We start from the raw sequence: 18,049 nt of genomic DNA on the forward strand, positions 1-18,049 counted from the left end.
TGTGAGATAAAGGTCTATTTTATTTTTCCTGTGAGGGATAAACAACAAACCCAGCATCATTTATTGAATAGAATAGACATCCTTTCCTCATCTATTATTAGTAACTATCTTTTTGATCCATGAAGTTTCCATATGTGAATGGAATGTTTGGGGGCTCTTTATTCTACCCCACCAAGATGTTTTCTACTCCTGGACCAATATCATACACTCTTTATTATTATAACTCTGTAATGAGTTTTATTATCTTATACAGTAAATTCCATTTTTATTTTAGTAATTGTTTAAATTTTAAGACATATGATTTCTTCTTTTTCACATTAACCTGTTTGTTCTACTTTAGTCTTTCCTTCATAAATCATTGTCTCTTTTAAAGAAAGCTATTCTCCCACTCATTTATGTGAATGTATTAAGTAAATTACTTAAAGCATATGATTTCAGGAGAATTTGTAATATAAATGCCGATTCCATTTCTGAAACCAAGTATATAATTTTTGGTAATCAATCTTATATTTAATCTATTTTACACAGGGTGGGGAGGGAGGGAGAGACAGAGATGTACAGAGATGTACCAATATATGTGTTGGGCTTAGCATACACCTATACATAAAAGTTATTTTTAGAATGCCTACACCTACATAAAACAGTAGAAATGCCTTAATAAGGACGTGAGCCAGAGAGTACAAAGTTGATCTGTTAGAAAGTCGCCACAAATAATCAACTGCATGTGCCTAATTACTAATTGGCCTGCCATGAATTTCCTATTTTTCTTAATAGTTCCGGAAATGATAAGGGGTCTTTTTTGTTTACAACATGCATTTAATTTCATTCACCTCAACAAATGGCCTGTTCAGGTGATTAACGTTTATAACTCTGGCCGTATCTTTACTCATTAATATCTTCTTAAAGATTAACCACCCTTTTTAAGCTACTCAATGTATAGAGGCATAATGTTGCTAAAGGGTCATGCATAACTCATTTACACCAGCCAGTAAGAGTAAGATAGACCTATGTTGTTGCTTTACCAATCTTTGACAACTTGAGAGGTTTTGCTCTTCAGTTGGTGCAGGGGTCTATGTTCTTTCACAGTTCTTAGACTGGCATACTTTCAAAACCCAAAAATGGTGTCAAAAAGAGGTATACCTTCAAGGCACCATTCTCTCAGCACCTATGAGGTCCTGTTTGCAGCTCTCTTTGCCTTACTGGTGGCACTCTGTGCTGGATTATTTGCAGTGTCCTGGCTGGCAATCGAGGGATCAGAAAGAGGTAAGCCCTGTGGCTTTGGCTTAGGAAGAGACTCTCTGATGAATGTGCCCGGGTTAATCTCAGTTATCCCACCAGGATGTCTTATCCGTTTCTGTGCTCTCATGACAAGACACCTATGTCGCATTCGGATGCTTTCGGTATCAAGTTTGGAATTTAATTCAGAATTCAAGCATGAAACTAAGCTTTTTAAAATAAAAGATGTTAAGTAAGTTTTTTTTTTTTTTAGTTTTAACATGTAACAAAGTAAGTTTCATAGCCCAGATTTCTTCTGATGGAATTTAAATCATAAATATATTAAAATGTTGTTGACTATTCAAGTCATTAAGTAGGCAAGGTTAAAGGAAATATATTATTTATTTCTAGGGAATAACAGTTTCATTTTCTTATTAGTCCAACAATAAGACTACAAGGGAACTTAGATATAATTGTAGACTTTGCACTACAAGAATACAAGGGAACTTAGATATAACTGTAGACTTAGGTCTCAAACTACCTGAATAGCAATTTTTAATAAACAGAAATAAAGAAAGGTAACTATTATTTACACCTAAATTATCTATATCATCAACTTTTCAAAGATCTTCAAATATATTCTCTTGCTACAACAAATCTATGATTTAGTTGTTATTGTTACCCTTATTTTAGAGGTGAGGAATCGGAGACAAAGAAAGTTAAGTAATTTGTTTAAATTTGTATCAGTACTTTATAGTTTTAAAAAATAAGTCCAATATAATTCCATTTAAATACTGTATACAAGGGATGTATTTAAAAGAAAAAGAAGATTTGGGATATTTTATACAAAGGTTCACTTAGACTTTTGGAAAAGCATCTGCTTTGGTCTTAATTAAACGCTAAAAGTAACTGGAACAATGTGTATTCATTTAAGAGTCCATTGGAATCTTAATGCTCAATGAAGTTACAAAAGTTATTTTACAAGCAAAACAAAAATAAATATTTATAAATGTTAATGTGATTTAATAGAATAAGTGAATATAAAAAAGGAGTTGAGTTACATTTAAATAGAATATTAGAGGACAAAGCCATGCTACTTTTAATGCATTGCTTTACTTTTTATTAAAAATCATTTTAGACTTACAAGAAGATTGCAAAAATTGTAGGTTCTTATATAACCTTGGCCTACCTTCACCTAATGTCAGTATCTTGTATATCCGTAGTACAATTGCTACAACCAAGAAATTAACATTGGTACAATATTATTGACTGAACCACACATTTTTATTCAGATTTTGCCAGTTTTCCCACTAATGTCCTTTACCTGCTCAGGATTCAAACCAGATTTCTACACAGGAACTGTTATCCTGTTCCCTCAGTCTCCTCCAGTGCAGGACAGTTCCTCAGTCTTTCTTTGTATTTCACATTTAAATATGCAAATCTAAATGTAATTTTGAGTTTTCAAAAACAAATGAAATAGCATGAATGATAATATATTCCACCAATTATGCAATGATAACTGTTTAGACTGAACTTTATGCAACTTTATTTCTAAATAGTTTCTAATGTTCTTTCTGGTCTGGGAAATTTGGTGTCGATGTATGACAGATCCCGGGTTCTAAAGTATGTCACTCAGTGCCCAAATTCCAGATCTGTCATCTGTGCCATTATCACCTTGGGAAGTGTTCACAATGATTCTTAGCCCCAATTTCCCCATCTGGGAAAAGGAGAACTAACATCTTCTTATACCATAATGTAAGAATTATATATCATTATTACCATATTTACTAATGATTTCATCATTGTGTTTCAGTTGAAGTGTCTCATTTTAATTTAAACATATGTCAAAAAAGATATTCTGGTAAAGGGATTATGCAAAACTTGATGGCGCATTTTATTACCCATGTTTATATTCAATTTATTACCTTTCCACTTACATTTTTTATTATATGGGATAATATATTTCCTGCAGCATTCTCAACAACTTTTCCAATAAAAACAGTCACCATTTAATGGCAAAAGGTCATACATGCCAACTTTATAATTACTAGAATAAAAAAAGTAGTTTCACATCTATCTTTCAAAGTAACACATACACTGAAATCTTCACAGCAATCCGCATGTAGAAAACCAACAGTGTCCCTGGATGCTGGGTGTTCAAGAAGTATCTGAAAGCAACTACAAACTTCTAAAACTTTTAATGGTCCATTTCTCACCATGAGTCCCTGGATCAGTTCTCCAAATTGGTGAAAGTTTGTCCCTTATCTTCCAACAGGAATCTCAGTAGTAAAAAAATAAAATAAAATAAAATAACACTTGGAGCTTAGACTGTGGGTTAGATTTCAAAGAAAAGGAAAAAAATGGTAGGATAAAGAAGTTTATTTTTAATCTTGTAAAACAACCATATAGCTTTAAAAAAAAAAAAAGCACCTAATTATGGAACATGAAGTCTGCAAAGAAAAAGCAAGAACCACCACTCCAACACAGGAAGCAAGAACCTTAGGTCTAAGTATCAACCGGAATGTGCGTATTCTCTCTTATTCATGACTCATATTGTTAGTGTTTTATTTCTTATTAATTCATTTAGATGCAGTGTTTGGAAAAAGTCACAAAGCCAAAGGGACGTTGAAAATAACAGCTGGAGCCATGTATAATCCTAATTTGCAAGACAAACTCTCAGCGGATTTCAAAATTCTTGCTTTTGACCTTCAGCAAATGGTAGGAGACTGTCTTTTTTTTTTTCAGCTGATTTAAAATTTCAAAACATAGTTTCACTAACTACTTGCCAAAAGATACATAGATCCCATTTTCTTACTTTGAGAAAATTAGTAAATAAATGTAATAAATGTATTTATTATACATGTAGTAAATAAATGTGCCCAGAATGCTTAAATATATGAGTCCTATCACCACAGAGAAGAAAACTGCCTATGATCCAATTCTAAACAGAAAAAAAAAGATCAATTTGTTTAACATGTTTTATAAAAGTTTAAATCTTAAATACACTGTTTTTTAAACTTTTTTTTAGATAGATGATGTCTTTCAATCAAGTAATCTGAAAAATGAATATAAAAACTCAAGAATTTTAAGATTTGAGTAAGTACAGCTCAAAAATTTTCTACTGTTAGAAAGAAGGACCAGAATCACAAAATAGTGATTTTATTTTATTTTTTACTAATATTTGGTAAGTGTAAAACAGGGTGACCCACTGTCAAGAGAAAAAGGAACATTTAAAATTTTCAACATTTTTCTAAGGATTTTATGAGGAAAGTGGCATAGCATAAACTTTCATATTAGTAGCAAATAATAACGCTGGGTAATTTATCTTAAGTCAACATGTTTCTCTCTCCTGAGTAAAATCTTTCAAAAACACATGGATAGGGCTGAGGTTGAATGTATGCAAATGCACACAGAGTGTTTCATTTGCTCTGAATGTGTAAAAGATGCTTATTCATCACACTCCATTTACACTGAAAGTCACAGAGAAAAGACACTTATTCACTGCTGCACTCAGAAAGCAAAGTCACTACCTATAAAATGTGAATATTCATTAATTTTACTTTTATTAATTTATCATTTACTACACATATATCATTTATTGTGTACTGACTAATGTTACTAAACATTACATGGCAAGTTGTATATACAGTTAGTAGAATAGGAATTCAGGAGAGAGAAAGACTTTAAATGATGTAGTCTGCCTTTGCTTGCCTGCTTTAGGTTGGAATGCCCACAGCTTCAGTGGGAAATTTATTGTCATCCAACAAAAGAAAGTGATTCACACTGCTTAAAATGGATTCCATTATACAAGGATATCTGATAAAAATTAGGAATCCATTCTCAACGTTGCTGTGAACATCATTGTTACTGAGGTGTTTTACTTGTTTCTTTATAATTTGTTTCTAGAAAATTATTTCTTATTCTCAACCACACCTTTATTTCTTTGACTCTCACCCACTGATCCTGATGGTAGTTCTTAAGGTTTTACAGAATAAATATATCTCTATCTTTAGATTTCAGTCTTTCAAATACCTGAAGACTGTTTCTAGCGTTACCATTTTAAATGCAGGTAGGTACTTTCTGGGGTTTTGTCTAAGAAAAGCACTCTGACCTTCTATTTTTCTTTCCCCTCTCCGTGTAGGCTTCTGCACTAGCCCTACCATATCACCTGTACACTCGCAAAAATATCCTGCTTTCTCTCTTTTGTATACTTTTTCACTGCCTAGACCTGCATTTCTTCCTTACTATATATTGCATCCATCATTACAATCCATCCTTACAAGCCGTTAAGAACCAGTCCATGCATCTCCCACAGGGATGGTCACATGATACTCTTGCCCCAGTTAGGTATGTCTCAGACCTGCTCACTTAGCATCCTGTACCTACAAATAAAGTAACAACTGTCATATTATAATATAATCGTTAATGTGTCTCCTTTGTTAGACTATGAGCTCCCTCAGGGCAAAGAATATCTTTGATACCTGTATTTCCAGAACCTAGTTAATGTCTGCCTCAGAGGATGTACTTTATAAAGTCCTAGAAAGTAAATAAACCATTTCCTTGGCACCTGATGTTGATATACTGAGTACTATGTTAGGTGCCACATGTTTTATTTAGCTCTTGTCCTACAGATATAAAGATAACTATACTCTGACCAGGGCGTTAACTTTTTATTATCATAGAATTTTAATTAAAAAAAAATCTAAACTAGTTCTCTGGGAGCACAGAAGTGTTACAAATTCAAGAGCCCCTTGGGTTGGAAAGGAGAGTCATGGAAGGTTTCGTCTGATAAGCATGAGACAAGACTACTTCAGGAGAGGAGAAAAGGGAAGCTATTTCTGTTACAGAAAGGATTGTTGCATATTAATGACATTTTCTGTCTGTCAGTGAGTGTCCAACAAGATGTTGAGACAACAGGAAGGTGTTGAATATAAGCCTAGGAGTCTGACGTTTAACCTTTTTCAAGTGGAAGCCATAAGGGACTCTAGGTCATTGGAGAAATTCAGCGAGTCTAACTGTAAAGTGAGTCTCATCTACTACCTCACATCAAGAACAACTGAGTCAGAGAGCCTTGTGACAAAGATACTTGGTAAAAGAATCTTTAAGTCCTAGTGACCAAATAGAGGAAGGAAGGTCAGGTCAAAGGCAGAGATCTCATTTAGAAAAACAATGACAAGGTATGGGGGTGCCTGGGTGGCTCAGTTGGTTAAGCAGCCAACTTCAGCTCAGGTCATGATCTCACAGTTCGTGGGTTTAAGCCTCATGTGGGGCTCTGCTGACAGCTCAGAGCCTGGAGCCTGCTTTGGATTCTGCCTCCCTTTCCCTCTGCTCCTCCCCTTCACTCCTGCTCTCTCACTCTCAAAAGTAAATAAACATTTAAAAAAAGAAGAAGAAAAGAAAAACAATGACAAGGTCAAATGAGGATTATTTAATGGGCAGAAGAAAACTCGGGGACTTGCCATTTCTTGTTGGAACAAAACTAATCCTATCAGTGGAAGTCATAATGAAAACAACAACAATAGAAAAAAAGTTTAAAAATCTCTTTTGCTCTTTCTTTCATTTCTTACTTCTTTCTCATCTATTTATTTATCTGTACTTATTCTTGATCGAATTGTATATTCATGACATCTTAGTCCCAATGGCCAACAACCCTACACCCATCTACTGTCTTCATTCCTACCTACAATACAGAGGCTGCTACCCTTGTTTTCCAGGACTTATTATCAGCAAGAGCCTCTTTTATGGGCTCAATATCAGAACTGGAAGGAGACATGTGGACTCTTAGGAAAGGTTTTTGTTTGTATGTTTGTTTGGTTTAGGTTTTTGTTGTTGTTTTTTGTCTTTCTCAAAAGAGTATTTTTATAATATTTATTCAATATTCTGTGATAATAAAAACATGCATGCAAGATTTTTTTTTTGTCACTTCAAGCAATCTATTTTGGAGTATGTAGATTCAATTTCTCTTTTCCAGTTTTGTAGAGGATTGAGTGTGGATCTGTGCATTAAAGCCTTAATTCAGAGTTTTTTCAAGTATTTTAGCATTCCTTAAGGAGAGTTACCCCAGGTACTTGCCTCTCATATCAGGCTCTGCTCAGTGAAATCCATACAAAGCACAGAGTCCATTGCAGAGTTTATTAGGATAGTTTTGCTAATGGAAGTCTTCATATCCACATGTTTACAACATGCTGGATAACTTTATTTTTACTAGATGAGGAAAAATTGCTGAATATAGACTTTTATATATATAGGCCTAATGGATGATCAAAACCCCATTTATCAAACCCAGCATTTTCTTTGATATTTAATAAGTAATCTTTTATTTCTCTAGAAGGTAAAGCCACTATACTGGAAACCATAAATTATTGAGCTGAGGAATTAATTCTTTCTCTTTCTTCATAGCTACCTAGAAGACCAATGTAGTACCTAAATCTTGCTATGTATTTTATAATGATTCACAAATAATACACTGTATCAATGTAGAGATACTTTCGCCCAGTTGTACCTGAACTACATTTAAATCAGAAGAAAAGATTTGAAAGATGCAATGCAAAAGAATTTCATGAAAATGTCTGTAAGATAAATTATAGGTCAGTTCTTTGCAAGACTGAGAAGAGAAAGAAATTCAGAAGCAGGAAAGAAAGCAACTAGCAAACATTTAGATTTACTTTAAATAATCATTTATAAAATGACATACTCAGAATAAAGTGGCAGACTCCTAATTACCTTTATAAATTATTTTAATTTTAAATTCCAGTTGATAAAACGGGCAACAGAAATAACTGAATTCTCAACTAACCATATCCCCACCAACAGTGTGGATTAAAAAATCCCTTAAAATACCTATTTTCCTTTTTCTTACTGATTTCAATTAAACTCACATTATATTCACATGTATATGGTCACATTATAGCACTCAGAAAACTAAACTTAGTCATCAAGGTATCCTTCTTTCCTTTTAAAAATATCCCTCAATATCGGGGGACCTGCGGGGCCCAGTCAGTTAAGCATCCGACTTGATTTCAGCTCAGCTCATGACCTCATGGTTGGTGAGTTCAAGTCTCCCATCAGTCTCTCTGCTGTCAGCACAGAGCCTGCTTGGGATTCTCTCTTTCTCTGCCCCTCCCTCGCTTGCACATGCTCTTTCTCAAAATAAACATTTAAAAAATTGTGGTACTTAATATCAACTCCTGCTCCTCTATTCAAGTGTGTGTGTGTGTATGTGTGTGTGTGGCCACTCTGCAGGTTTGCTCTCCTCTGGGAACACTTAATGTTATTCTGCTTTGTGGAAAGTGCTTTGATTCAGAGAGCATTTAGCAGTTGATTCTTTTAATAAAGTGCTGTTTACCCTTTGTGGCGATATGCAGCTTATTTTGCCCTTTGAGCACAGACAAGTCACAAAGTTAGGACAGGAAAGGCTTTTGTTTACTCAGCAACCCTAGAGGTTATCAATATCATTAAGAAAATAAGAGATAAGAAACATTTTGATTTATTGCACACAGGCTTTCCGTACAGTGATAGGATTTATCTGCTTTACAAAAAAACTCAGATATTCCACTGGAATAAGTACTTTGAAATGAAAACAGCCATCGCTATGTTGTTGTTGTTGTTGCTGTTATTTCCCTAAAGGAAGAATTCTCATTTACTTTAATAAATAAAATCAATCTCACAGCAGTGATAGAGATTGGTATCATACCAATCAAATAACAGCTTTAGCTTTCTCATTAGGTAAAACACAAATGTTTATTATGTTTTTTCCTGATTTCTATATATATGTCTTGTATCTCAAGATTTACACTGAGGAAGAGAAATTTTAAAAAATACAACCGTATGTGATATATGCTAATTAACTGGAATTAAAATAAAAAGCTTAAAAACACAAAAAGATGTTTGTAAAAATAAACAAATAAAGTAGATATAGAATGTGTAACTCTTGCTCTTCTAAAGTACAAATAACTAAATAAAATGTATAATTTGCAGCTAAGAAGATACACCTTTATGTATTTTTATGCCGGGTTATGAACTAATATAGTCATTTTCCATGCAATGAAGGAAAATGCCAGACTTGTATTTTCTTTAACAAAAATGCCTTACTTCTTCACTCTCTAACTCAAATAAAATAAACACAAGTATTCAGCCAAATTTAACATGTGGGGATTACATAAACAACTCAGATGTAGGGGTGCCTGAGTGCCTCAGTCAGTTAGTTAGGCAACCAACTCTTGATTTTGGCTCAGGTCGCGATATAGGTCACGGGTTCAAGCCCCACCCATTGGTTTCTGTGCTGCCAGTCCAGAGGCTGCCAAGTATTCTTTGTCTCCCTGGTTCCCTGCCCCTCCTCCAACTCATGCATGCTCACTCTTTCATTCTCTCTCTCTCTCTCTCTCTCTCTCAAAATAAATGAACATTTTTTTTAAAGAAACGGCTCAGATTTAATCAGAATTGAATTAAAGAATTAAACTATCTACTGTGCAATCAAGGATAAGTTTAAAATTTTGATATGAAGACCGAGAAATGTATTTTAATCCTGTCCATATTTAATACTGTCCATTTAACTATATGGGGGCAAAGGGCGGTTAAGGAGGCATAATTAGAAGAAGGAGGAGGAAGAAGTGCAGGAGGAGGAGGAGAGTAGAGGGATGGGGTGGGAAGGAAGTAGGACAGGGAGGAGAGTGTCAGAGAGAAGAGGAAGAAGGAGAGCAGCAGAAGGTGAGAGAGACTTCTCATTTATAAAATTTGGTCACTATGATTAAATTAAGTTAAACAATCTGCCTTTTAAAAATTATTTATTTAATAGAGATGAAGTGTGAAGGAAGAGAAAAATAGAAGATTCTATCTCCTGAAATTATGCAGGGAAAAATGATCTATCTGTTCCTCCCCAAACCCAACTAGCTACCTTTCCCATTTATTTGAGACAAAAATCTAGTAAAAATGCAAAATGAAAACCTAGACCTGCATCTAAGCAAATGTACTGTATTGTCTTTCCTCTCAACAAATAGTTCCTATGGTGTTGATAGTGATGGTGTTGACAGTAAGGGAATGGAAACTATACAAAACCACACCTGTAAACAGAGACTCTGGACTTCATTCCTATCTCTGAGAGTAATAGGCTGTGTAACTCTGGGCAAAGTTACCTACATTAGTCCAGGCCTCAATCTCCTTGTTGCTAAAATAACAATGTTGGCCAACATTAGGTGCAAAAACAGAGTAATCTCTCTTTTCTGGAGCTTCTGTTTAAATAAACATGGAATAAAGCCTGGAAGTTGTATGCCAGTTAGGATTTTTTTTAAAATTTATTTATTTAAATTAAACTTTGTTAACATACAGTGTAGTATTGGTTTCAGGAGTAGAACCCAATAATTCATCACTTACATATAACACCCAGTGCTCATCCCAACAAGTGCCCTTCTTAACGCCCATCACCCATTTAGCCCATCCCCCCACCCAAGACCCTCCATTTCTTTTCTGTATTTAAGTCTTTTATGGTTTGCCTCCCTCTCTGTTTTTATCTTATTTTTCCTTCCCTTCCCCTATGTTAATCTGATTTGTTTCTTAAATTCCACATGTGAGTGAAATCATATGATACTTATCTTGCTCTGACTGACTTATTTCACTTAGCATAATACACTCTAGTTTCATCCACGTTGTTGCAAATGACAAGATTTCATTCTTTTTGATTGCCGAGTAATATTCCATTGTGTATATATATCACATCTTTTTTATCCATTCATCAGCCAATGGGCATTTGGGCTCTTTCCATACTTTGGCTATTGTCTACAGTGCTGAGATAAACATTGGGGTGCCTGTGCCCCTTTGATTCAGCACTCCTGTATCCTTTGGATAAATACCTAGTAGTGCAGTTCCTGGTCATAGGGTAGTTCTATTTTTAATTTTTTGAGAAACCCCCATACTGTTTTCCAGAGTGGCTGCACCAGTTTGCATTCCCACCAACAGTGCAAAAGTGTTCTCTTTTCTCCACATTCTCACCAACATCTCTTGTTTATTGAGTTGTTGATTTTAGCCATTCTGACAGGTATGAGGTCATATCTCATTGTTGTTTTGGTTTGTACTTCTCTGATGCTCAGTGATGTTGAGCATCTTTTCATGTGTCTGTTAGCCATCTGGATGTCTTCTTTGGAAAAGTGTCTAATCATGTCTTCTGCCCATTTCTTCACTGGATTATTTGTTTTATGGGTGTTGAGTTTGATAAGTTCTTAATAGATTTTGGATACTAACCCTTTATCTGATGTCATTTGCAAGTATCTTCTTCCATCCCACTGGTTGCCCTTGAGTTTGCTGATTGTTTTCTTCACCATGCAGAAGCTTTTTAAATTGATGAGGTCTCAATAGGTCATTTTTGCTTTATTTCCCTTGCCTCCGGGGATATGTCTAGTAAGAAAATGCTGTGGTTGAACTCAAAGAGGTTGCTGCCTATTTTCTCCTCTAGGATTTTGATGGTTTCCTGTTTCATGTTTAGGTCTTTCATCCATTTCGAATTTTTTTTGTGTATGGTGTAAGAAAGTGGTCCAGTTTCATTCTTCTGCATGTTGTCTTCCAGTTTTCCCAACACCATTTGCTGAATTGTTTTCCATCGGATACTCTTTCCTGGTTTGTAGAAGATTAGTTGGACACACATTTGTGGGTCCATTTCTGGGTTCTTTATTATGTTCCATTAACTTCTGTGTCTGTTTTTGTGCCAGTACCATACTGTCTGGATGATTACTGCTTTGTAGTACAGGCTAAAGTCTGGGATTGTGATGCCTCAGCGCTTTGGTTTTCTTTTTCAATATTACTTTTTCTTCGGGGTCTTTTGTGGTTCCATAAAAATTTTAGGATTATTTGTTCTAGCTCTGTGAAGAATGCTGGTGTTATTTCGAGAGCGATGGCACTGAATGCATCAATTGCTTTGGGTAATATTGACATTTTAACAATATTTGTTCTTTCAATCCATGAGCATGGAATGTTTTCCATTTCTTTATGCCTTTTTAAAATCTCTTTCATAAGCTTCCTGTATTTTTCAGAGTACATACCTTTTACCTATTTAGTTAGGTTTATTTCTAGGTATTTTATGGTTTTTGTGGCAATTTCAAATGGGATAGATTCCTTGTTTTCTCTTTCTGCTGCTTCATAATTGTTGTATAGAAATTAAACCCATTTCTGTACAATGATTTTATGTCCTGGATTTTCTGAATTCACATATCAGTTCTAGAAGTTTTTTGGTGGAGTCTTTCTTATTTTCCACTTAGAGTATCATGTCACCCGCAAAAAGTGAAAGTTTGCCTTCTTCTTAGCCAATTTGTATAACATTTATTTATTTTTGTTGTCTAATTGCTGAGGCTAGGCCTTCCAGTACTTTGTTGAACAACAGTGGTGAGAGTGGATATCCCTGTTTCTAACTTTAGGGGGAAAGTTCTCAGCTTTTCCCCATTGAGGATGATATTAACCTGTGGGCCTTTCAAAAATGATCTTTATGATGTTGACATATGTTCCTTCTAACCCTACTTTCTTGAGGGTTTCTATTAAGAAAAGATGTTGTATTTTGTCAAATGTTTTTTTCTGGATCGATTGAAAGGATCATATGGTTCTTATCCTTTCTTTTATTAATGTGGTGTATCACATTGATTCATTTGCAAATATTGAACCAGCCCTGCAGCCCAGGAATAAATTCCACTTGATCACGGTGAATAATTCTTTGGCCAGTTAGGATTTTTAGAACTCCAATTAACAACACATGACCAGAAGCCTCTGGGTGGCTCAGTTGGTTTAGCATCCTGCTCTTGATTTTGGCTCAGGTCATCCCAGAGTTGTGATCAAGTCCCATGTCTGTCTCCACCCAAAATGTGAAGCCTGCTTAAGATTTTCTCTCTCTCTCTCTCTCTCTCTCTCTCTTTCTCTCCTTCTGCCCCTCCCCTGTTCATGCTGTTGCTGTCTCCCCAAACACACCACACACACACACACACACACACACACACACACACGACATAAAGTGCCATAAACAGCAAAAGCTGTTATCATCTGACATCACAAGAAAACTGGAGATTTCAGCAGAGGTTAAGTCAATGGTACAATGACAATGACATGAGCTGGAATTTGGGTGCTTTTCTTCTTTCACTATGCCATCTTTAGCTTATCAACCATAGCTTGTCTCAAGGTCCCAAGATGGTAGTGGCAGTTCTGACAATCACATGTAAATATAATAATGTTGAACAAAGAAGAGTAGTAGTCTACTATGAGCTTTTTTCCAGGTAGATATGGACAAATTTTCCAGAAGTTTCTCACCAGTGTCCCCTCAGATTCCATTCACCAAGTTTCATTCATATGGCCTTGGATAAAACTGCCATTGACATGAAGAATGGTTGGAGAAGACATCACGTTTCCTGAGAAAATGGAGAGTCATTCTCAAAAAAAATTAAGGATCAGTCAGCATGGAAAAATTAATGAAGGTGGAAGAGTAGATAAAAAGACAATGTGTGACAAAATGTATCTGTTTGAAAGACTGCAAGTGGTTCCATGTAGGGGTAAATTTGGGGACCTCTGAACTAAACAGTCACTGAGGAATCTTCTCATTTACAAGATTGGGTTACTATGATTTATGCGAAGTTAAACATTCTGACTTTTAAAAATAACTTATTTAATAGAGGTAAAGTGTGAAATTATTACATCAGAGTAAGCCACTTTATTTCCAAAATGAGAAACTAGCTACAAAGACAACAATCCCTCTGCTAAACTGTGAAACCTGAATAGTGGCACAGATATTAAGAAAGAATATTGTACCTGGAGGACATGCTGATCTACTATGATATTCAAGGAATGTTCTGATTCAATATATAGTCCTGGGGGGAAAAAAATTGCAAGCTCTACCAAGACAATGGTATGGACAGATAAAGAACATTTTTAGAGTTGAGGAAATCCTTGAAGAATCTTATTAACTTATAGATACCACAGGGTATGAGTGTAACTGCCCAAATTTCAGAACCAGCAAACATACAATGGATAATTTGATTCTCTCTAGGCTTCCTCTTTAGGGTCCAAGTATACTCTGAGTACCCGCAGCTTTCTGAGGGGCACACAATGGAGATCAAGACTAGAGTTTGGCTCCCAAGTGGTTTTACCCCGGAAGAATACCATGAGCCAAGCAGAAGTGTAGGCAGGAGAGCAAAAGTCTCTCAAGTATCCCTGTTGGGCCAAAAATTTATTCATTTTTTTATTGTTTAAACTGTAAACAAATCACCAATTAATCAAACTTTTTAAATGGATGTTTCAGAACAGGGGGTAAATAAAAGGGAATATAATTTGGGCCATATAATTGGATTCTAATGTTATGGTCAGAAATAATGTAGGCAAAATAATCCCAACTCCTGACTATGAGACAGACTGCATTTCCCCAATAATCCCACGTGTATGAATCTTCTTTCTATCCCTAGAAATCAGGGCATATTTTGATATTTTTATATTAAGAATAGAGAAGAAAAAGTAGATATGATTCATTGCTCTAAGCTTGCTATCAGGCCTTTATAAAGTACATAGAAAACTCTGAAATTAGTGAAACTATCTTTAGACTTCTCCCAACTTAGAAATCATCTGTGAAAAATTACAGATCCACACTTTTCTTTCCTTTGCACAGTAAATTAAGAGTAAATATCATGATACCATGTGATTTTGTTTAATTTGACACAGGTAACCTAGGGAAGAGCCTGGCCTGAGGATTAGGGTGCTAATGTAGAACTCAGAAACTTTAATTCCGGATATGTCTGTGTTCTTGGACAAACACTTAGTTTTCCAATCCCCTTTTCTTCCACCTGTAAATTAAGGTAATATTTCACATAACCTACCAAGGTTTACTACACAAGTGTAATAAGGTGATAACTGTAGAGAATTTCAAAGACCCCTTACATGAATTAAATACGAATCATTTGATGAAGGCTGACTTTTTCCTCTTATATCATCTTTTGCTTTACAGAAATGGCAGCATTATAGTTATATTTGACCTTTTCTTTGCCCAGTGGGTGTCAGATGAAAATGTAAAAGAAGAACTGATTCAAGGCATTGAAGCAAATAAATCCAGCCAACTGGTCACTTTCCATATTGATTTAAACAGCATTGATATCACAGGTATCTGTGAACATTATTTGATTTCTTTGAATCATTAAGCTATGAAATTAAAATTCTAGCTATATACCAGGGAAGCAGTGGGATCGTCCTTGACTTTAGGAACATGTCTTATTGCCTGAGGTAACACATTTACATGAGAAATGTGAAATATGGAGAAATCATATTTGAAGAAAAATACCAGTGAGGAAAAGTTTGTAAAATATCAAAAAGGTTCTGAAAATATTGGCATACATAAATGTTTGTGGGTCACATCACATTCTTGGCATTTGTCAAGTTCACCCTAACTTTCCAGGAACCCTCTGATAGTAAGTAACACTCATTACTTTCGGATAGTCATAGATGTTATTAAATTACAAAGTCACATGTCAAGCCCACTCTAATTAAGAACTTACAAGGAGAGGAAAAAACATAGAAAGCTCAATGAGTTTGATTCATCCCAGTTACTTATTAATAAAAAATAAAGCTTCATTTTTAAAATAAGTAATTTTAATTTTTTTAGTGTTTATTTATTTTTGAAACAGAGAGAGCACAAGTGGGGGAGGGGCAGAGAGAGAGGGAGACACAGATTCCCAAGCAGGCTCCAGGCTCTGAGCTGTCAGCACAGAGCCCAATGCAGAGCTTGAACCCATGACCCGTGAGATCATGACCTAAGCTGAGGTCTGACACTTAACTGATTGAGCCATCCAGGTGCCCCTAAAATAAGTAATTTTAAAATAAAAATAAATCAAAGGGGAAGAGATATAAGGCATTAAAAATAATAGTAGGACAATAATGTCTATCAACACCTAGGTTATTCTAAATTTTCCTTTCTAGTTATCCTCCATCTAATTCAGTTCAACAAACATTTACATATATCTTCATTTTGTTTGAAAACAATACTACTAATTTACCAGATCTATCCAGGTCCACCATCCCTTACCTATAAACCTTGGAGTCAGGTAAGTTCCGGAATTTGGAAATTTTGGGACTTCAGAAAGTTAACCAGTATATAAATACCCACATCAAGTGGAATAAAGACAAAATTTAAATAGCCTAACACCAGTTGAAGCAGTTTTGCTATAGAATGAGATCAGTCAGTACAGGTTTGTCTCTAAATCAAATATATAAAAACATGCAGAAGTTTTTTGTCTTGTTTTTGATTTTGTAATACTAGATATGAAAGTTGCTTCTCCTTACAGTATTGGCTCATCAAGCATAGTTTTCTCATTCATTGAGTCTCCTCCTGTATCCTGCTGTTTAGGGAGAAGACAACTAATGCTCTTAAGAGCTTCCTCTACTGATAGCTTGGTTCCCTCTGGCGCAAAAGCTGGAGCAGGGACGTTGTGGATCTTTGATTCAGTTGAGCTAAAAGCTACTACTATGAGTTAGAATAGGTGATTTATCTACAAAACATTTAACCTTTACATTAATCTTATTACATCGTGTCTTTACTAACCCTCACTTTACAGATGAGAAGACAAAAACAGATAATTTTGATAAATAGCCTTAAATTACATAGGTATTTAGAGTTAGAAGGAAGATTCTGACCCAGCTGATCTGACCCCAATGTCTGTGCTCTTAACCATTATGCTAGTTTGTTTACAATGTTTTTTTAATGTTTATTTATTTATATTATGATAGAGAGAGAGCATGAACAGAGGAGGGGCAGAGAGAGAGAGAGGGAGAGAGAGAGAATCCCAAGCAGGCTTCACACTCAGCTCGGATCCCAAATCGGGGCTCTATCTCACAACCGTGAGATCATGACCTGACCCAAAATCAAGAATCGGATGCTCAACTGACTGAGCCACCTGGGCAGCCCTGTTTACGATGGTTTTATCTTTGAACAGCATTGACCGATACTGTCTCAATAGTCATTTTCTTCTAGAAAGTTGGGTTCTTACTATCTTTAGTTGAATATGCATCAGTTTCTGAAAGTCTCTTCTGGCAAATGTTTTAACAGATATGCTGAAACTTATTTTCATGACTCCCTACAGTTGGGCTATTTATGGGTGGTTTTTAAAAATATTTATTTATTCAATAAAAGTATATATTTGAGTTATCTGAAATAAATATCATAGATGCAATAAACTATATCATCAACTCAAGAATATGCTCCACACATAGAAGTTACATTTAATTTGTTGAACTCTGTTAGCACATATTTATGAACATGATAGCAAGCTTAATTTTAGATATTTAAGTTTAATGAGTTTAATATTTACTTGTATCATGTGAATTGTTTAATTTATTACATTTAAAATTGGTTGAAATTTTTATAAATATCTGGAATTTTTATATAGTTTACAGCCAAATCAAATCATAAAAAATTAAAATATTAAATTATTTATGAAAAAATCTTATAAATCTTGTTTTGTTGTCTTCATCAATCTACCAAAAATTGTTTATGGAGATGCTATAGATCTTGTAGGAATGAGACAATGTAAAAATGAAGAAATACTGGAATAAATAACCTAGCCAGTAGAAAAGAATATACCTCATAACATACTTATCTTAAATACAGTTTTAAATAAAAACAAATTGACCAGATGGGAGTTTTTCATAAGGAATGCTTTGGTTTCCTTTATACTGTACATAGTTGTCATTATGTTTTTAAAACTATTAAATATTTTAAAAAGAGAATAAAACAGCTAGTTTTTATCTTTTGTGTGAAAAACTTTTTATTTAAATAAGACTTGGTTCTCAGTAGATATTATTGTGTGCAAGATTATTTTGATATCTTCCATAT

The 18,049-nt window shown here is 34.7% G+C and overlaps 1 protein-coding gene across 1 annotated transcript in view; it reads left to right on the plus strand.

The window, feature by feature from the left end:
• The first annotated feature begins 1,118 nt into the window (after positions 1-1,118).
• Positions 1,119-18,049, plus strand: part of TMPRSS15 (transmembrane serine protease 15) — a 120,661-nt gene continuing 103,730 nt past the window's right edge. The window contains exons 1-4 of the mRNA XM_042955987.1: positions 1,119-1,263; positions 3,803-3,933; positions 4,244-4,311; positions 15,173-15,324. Of these exons, the coding sequence (XP_042811921.1) occupies positions 1,119-1,263; positions 3,803-3,933; positions 4,244-4,311; positions 15,173-15,324 (496 nt within the window). The remainder of the gene's footprint in view (positions 1,264-3,802; positions 3,934-4,243; positions 4,312-15,172; positions 15,325-18,049) is intronic.

The sequence above is a fragment of the Panthera leo genome, chromosome C2 (genome assembly GCF_018350215.1).
Source record: "Panthera leo isolate Ple1 chromosome C2, P.leo_Ple1_pat1.1, whole genome shotgun sequence".
Taxonomy (NCBI): Eukaryota; Metazoa; Chordata; class Mammalia; order Carnivora; family Felidae; genus Panthera; species Panthera leo.